This window comes from Phyllobates terribilis, unplaced genomic scaffold (assembly GCF_046119375.1).
Source record: "Phyllobates terribilis strain yellow unplaced genomic scaffold, ASM4611937v1 Scaffold_9__5_contigs__length_417890890, whole genome shotgun sequence".
NCBI classification, from domain to species: domain Eukaryota; kingdom Metazoa; phylum Chordata; class Amphibia; order Anura; family Dendrobatidae; genus Phyllobates; species Phyllobates terribilis.
The window spans coordinates 25,800,636-25,805,919 of record NW_027362769.1 but is presented as its reverse complement, the minus strand read 5'-3'; the positions used below and the strand labels follow the sequence as shown (position 1 = coordinate 25,805,919).

At 40.0% G+C, this 5,284-nt stretch overlaps 1 protein-coding gene across 2 annotated transcripts; it reads left to right on the top strand.

The window, feature by feature from the left end:
* The first annotated feature begins 1,812 nt into the window (after positions 1-1,812).
* LOC141160806 (gamma-crystallin-3-like) lies at positions 1,813-4,976 on the top strand. 2 transcript variants are annotated; one of them, XM_073645595.1, is made up of 4 exons: positions 1,813-1,821; positions 2,127-2,373; positions 2,924-2,928; positions 4,701-4,976. In XM_073645595.1, exons 1-4 carry the CDS (start codon positions 1,813-1,815, stop codon positions 4,974-4,976), a joined length of 537 nt encoding a protein of 178 aa, XP_073501696.1. The 2 variants fall into 2 exon arrangements, with proteins under 2 accessions (XP_073501696.1, XP_073501697.1); XM_073645596.1 differs by lacking the exon at positions 2,924-2,928 and having other exon boundaries at positions 2,127-2,369.
* Positions 4,977-5,284: the final 308 nt, after the last annotated feature.

Genomic DNA, 5,284 nt, shown 5'->3' with positions numbered 1-5,284 from the left:
CACTGAAGGCATCAAAACTATGAATTAACACATGTGGAATTATATACTTAACAAAAAAGTGTGAAACTACTGAAAATATGTCTTATATTCTAGGTTCTTCAAAGTAGCCACCTTTTGCTTTGATGACTGCTTTGCACACTCTTGGCATTCTCTTGATGAGCTTCAAGAGGTAGTCACCGGAAATGGTCTTCCAACAATCTTGAAGGAGTTCCCAGAGATGCTTAGCACTTGTTGGCCCTTTTGCCTTCACTCTGCGGTCCAGCTCGCCCCAAACCATCTCGAATGGGTTCAGGTCTGTTGACTGTGGAGGCCAGGTCATCTGGCGTAGCACCCCATCACTCTCCTTCTTGGTCAAATAGCCCTTACACAGCCTGGAGGTGAGTTTGAGGTCATTGTCCTGTTGAAAAATAAATGATGGTTCAACTAAACGCAAACCGGATGGAATAGCATGCCGCTGCAAGATGCTATGGTAGCCATGAAGGTTCAGTATGCCTTCAATTTTGAATAAATCCCCAACAGTGTCACCAGAAAAGCACCCCCACACCATCACACCTCCTCCTCCATGCTTCACGGTGGGAACCAGGCATGTAGAGTCCATCCGTTCACCTTTTCTGCGTCGTACAAAGACACGGTGGTTGGAACCAACGATCTCAAATTTGAACTCATCAGACCAAAGCACAGATTTCCACTGGTCTAATGTCCATTCCTTGTGTTATTTAGCCCAAACAAGTCTCTTCTGCTTGTTGACTGTCCTTAGCAGTGGTTTCCTAGCAGCTATTTTACCATGAAGGCCTGCTGCACAAAGTCTCCTCTTAACAGTTGTTGAAGAGATGTGTCTGCTGCTAGAACTCTGTGTGGCATTAACCTGGTCTCTAATCTAAGCTGCTGTTAACCTGCGATTTCTGAGGCTGGTGGATCGGATAAACTTATCCTCAGAAGCAGAGGTGACTCTTGGTCTTCCTTTCCTGGGGCGGTCCTCATGTGAGCCAGTTTCTTTGTAACGCTTGATGGTTTTTGCAACTGCACTTGGGGACACTTTCAAAGTTTTCCCAATTTTTCACACTGACTGCCCTTCATTTCTTAAAGTAATGATGGCCTCTCGTTTTTCTTTACTTAGCTGCTTTTTTCTTGCCATAATACAAATTCTAACAGTCTATTCAGTAGGACTATCAGCTGTGTATCCACCTGACTTCTGCACAACACAACTGATGGTCCCAACCCCATTTATAAGACAAGAAATCCCACTTATTAAACCTGACAGGGCACACCTGTGATGTGAAAACCATTTCCGGTGACTTCCTTTTGAAGCTCATCAAGAGAATGCCAAGAGTGTGCAAAGCAGTCATCAAAGCAAAAGGTGGCTACTTTGAAGAACCTAGAATATAAGACATATTTTCAGTTGTTTCACACTTTTTTGTTAAGTATATAATTCCACATGTGTTAATTCATAGTTTTGATGCCTTCAGTGTGAATGTACAATTTTCATAGTCATGAAAATACAGAAAAATCTTTAAATGAGAAGGTGTGTCCAAACTTTTGGTCTGTACTGTATGTGACACAGATACAATCCCTAATTACTGCCTGGCAAGAGGAAACAAACAAAGAAAAAGAAGCTACAGATCAATGTACACAAAGCAATGCAGTCTACCCAGCATTAGTATATAGAGAGTGAAAAGCGCTATGCTCACTGATTTTGAATCTAAAGCTCAGATGTCTTTTGTTAAGCAGTTGCAGGATCGGCTTTGAATGATGTATATAAATAGGAGCTTGGGAGTTTTATTTCAGAGATCCAGTGTCCATACAACAGTTAAAATGGGAAAGGTACTTTAAACACACTCCAAAATATTTTATGTATTGCAACTGAACTAATAATTTTCTTAATCGATCCACTGCAGATGTTACAACAAAATTATTTTCTATGTATTTCAAACTGTTGTTATATTTGTCATACTTTGTAATGGAAGCATAAAACACCAGAGAGGCTGGAAAATGATCACGTCAGTTCTTAAAATACTTCAATTCTTACATAAATAATACATCTAACATTTGTATTTTGCTTCATATTGTTCATTTTTGGATGTCTAAAATACAAAATTATGATATTAAACATGTAAGTTGTTTTACAGATCATCTTTTATGAAGACAAGAACTTCCAGGGTCGCTCCTATGAGTGCAACTCTGACAACACAGATCTTCACTCCCATTTCAGCCGCTGTAACTCTATCAAAGTGGAAACTGGAAACTGGATGGTGTATGAACGTGCCAACAATCAGGGGCACCAGTACTTTTTAAGAAGGGGAGAATATCCTGACTTCCAGCACTGGATGGGATTCAATGACTCCATCAGCTCTTGTCGTATCATTCCTCAGGTAGGTAATCTTTACAATCAATTAAAAAAAATGCCATATACGGTAATATCATAAAATATATTTCTGTTTTTAGGTTACATTATCATATGACATTATTAAGCTAAAGGGGTTATCCATTACTAGGACAATCCCTTCTTGTTCCCCATGTGTGGCTCCATTAACATAAAAACACTTATACTCACCTGCTTTCTAACTTTGTTGGCACTCGCGTTCCCGGGGCTCACGTGAGGTTGTTATGACACATTCAAACTTATAGATACATTCAAACTTATGTAGTCTAAGATTACATTCCCATAATGAGCTTTTGGTGAGTTTTTGATATTGCAGATTTTCTGCACCAGTTATGCACCTATTATGTAAATTAGGCTACTTGTGTTTCTTTATTGTGTTTTTGAGTGTGTTTTTTTTTTACATGCATTTTTTATCACAATTTTGACACTGCGGTTTTTGTCTCTTGTTGATGAGTCATGCTTTAAATAAAGCTGCTTTATCCTATTCCTATCCTGGCAATATAAATTTACTTTGTTTTCCTTTTTATTGTTTATGACTTCTAGTATCTGTTGACCTGCTTCAGAAGTTGTTGTTCTAGCTTCACCTCCATTAGCTGGAAGCAAACACTTCAGCTTTCATGAATGCTGTTTTAGGCCTCTTTCACATGTCCTGATATTTCCGCTACTGGAAAAAGCAGTACAGAGATGTCCATGTCCGTGTGTCCGTGTGTGGCATACGTGTGGCAACCATGTGCCGCCCATTTGCCGCATCAGTATCACACATACCAGTGTCTTGGAATCAGTGGTACAGTTAGCTGGAGCTAGAGCCGGGTGCTGGAGGCAAGTCTCATCATTGTCCCCTGCTAGCGCTGAGATAAGTGCCAGCAGCAAACAATGTTGAGAGTTGTATTCTGCCCCTGCTCTCTCAAACAAGTGTAAAATTAAGAATAAAGGAAAAAACACATTATACTCACCTGTCCGAAGTTGAAATAATCTGTAGTGTCCCACACCTTAATCCATGTGACCGATGTTGTTTCATCAGCGTGAGCAATGGCTTGAGGTGACTGCACATGCTGAGGAGCAGGGGAGAATGATTTGATGCTACGAGCGGGCCCCTGAACTGCACTGAGCTTACTGAGCGGTGTCCTGTCACTCACTGAGCACAGCGCAGTTCAGAGGCCCGCTTGTTGCATCTAGTCATTCTTCCCTGCTCCTCAGCGTGTGCAGTCACCTCAAGCCACAGCTCAAGTTGATGAAGAAATGTTGCACAGATGAATTATGGCATGGGACTCACTATTGATTATTTAAACTTCAAACAGGTGAGTATAATGTGTTTTATTCTTAATTTAACACTTGTTGGAGACAGCGGGGACAGACTACAACTCTCAACATTGTTTGCTGCTGGCACTGATCTCATCGCTAGCAGGGACAATGATGAAACTTGCCTCCAGCACCTGGCACTTTGGAACAGGATGAACTGTACTGACGATTCCCAGGCGCCGATACGTGTCACACTGATGATACACGGATGTCATCCATGTGTCATTAGGGTGCACGTGTGTGGGACGTTATGTGGCCTGTGCATCGTGCAAAAAATGGACATGTCAACGTATTTTGCCCACAGACACACGGTCCGTGGAAACACACTGACATGTGCGCAGACCCATTCATTTGAACTGGTCTACATGTGTAGGTGTCACCAACTGTCACCACCTGTACTGGAGACACTGATGTGTGAAAGAGGCCTTAGGGTATGTGCATACAATGTTTTTCCTAGGCAAAGCTGCTTCAGGAAAAAATTGGCAGTCTTTTTCCTGAAATGGCTTTGCTGGTGATTTTGTTATTGCTTTTTGCAGCAGGTCTGCCACTGGTGTCTTTTTCCTATCCTTTCAGTTATAAAGAGTGAGTAGCTTCCAAACAAGGCCTCCCAAAAAATAAACATGTTACTTGTTTTTACTGCTTAAAGGTTTCTGAAGCCTGAAGTACTTAAAAAAGTAGAAAAAGACTAAGCATGTGCACAGCAATGTAATTCCACATGGCCGTGCATTATTTTCATTTTTTTGCAGCATTTTTTAGGCAGATTATAAGCGGAATCCACCTAAAAATGATGTTGTGTGCACATATCTTAAGCCTCACTATTTTTTATTTGGGCAGCTTCTGCAGGATTCTACCTGACTAAACTGGATGATGTGTTGGTTGAAACATATTGTAATAATAATTTTACTAAATTGATTAGTTTGACATATTTATAATTCACAACATTTGAAAAATAATTTACAACTACAGCAGGTATTATTTAATGAAATTAATAAAATAACGAGGTGGTCATTTTTATTTTCAGCATCGTGGAACTTTCCGCATTAGAATCTACGAGAGAGAAGACTTCAGGGGACACACAGTGGAATTCATTGAAGATTGCCCACAAGTTTATGAAGAATTTAAATACCATGACATCTGCTCGTGCAATGTGCTTGAGGGACACTGGATCTTCTATGAAATGCCCAGTTATAGAGGGCGTCAGTATTACCTCAGACCTGGAGAGTACAGGAGATACGCTGATTGGGGTGCTGTGAATTCAAAGGTTGGCTCCTTTAGAAGAGTTCATGATCTGCACTAAATATGTGCTGATATTCTTTCTATTTTAACACAATAAAATACATAAAAAATAATGTTTGCTTTTCTTCTGTTTTTTTTTCCTGATAATTCACATTGGAATCTAATAGGAAATTAAGCTTTACACACTGCCCACTTAGCCCCATAAGGAAAAAGCCTAATTTACCCTTAACGTCCAGTTTTGTTGTTTTTTTCTTTGCTACATTCCAAGAACCGTAACTTTTTATTTATTTTTTGTAGATAATTTTGTCAAAGGGCTTGTTTTGTGATGAGTAATATTTCTCAATGGCACCATTTTCAGGTATATACAGC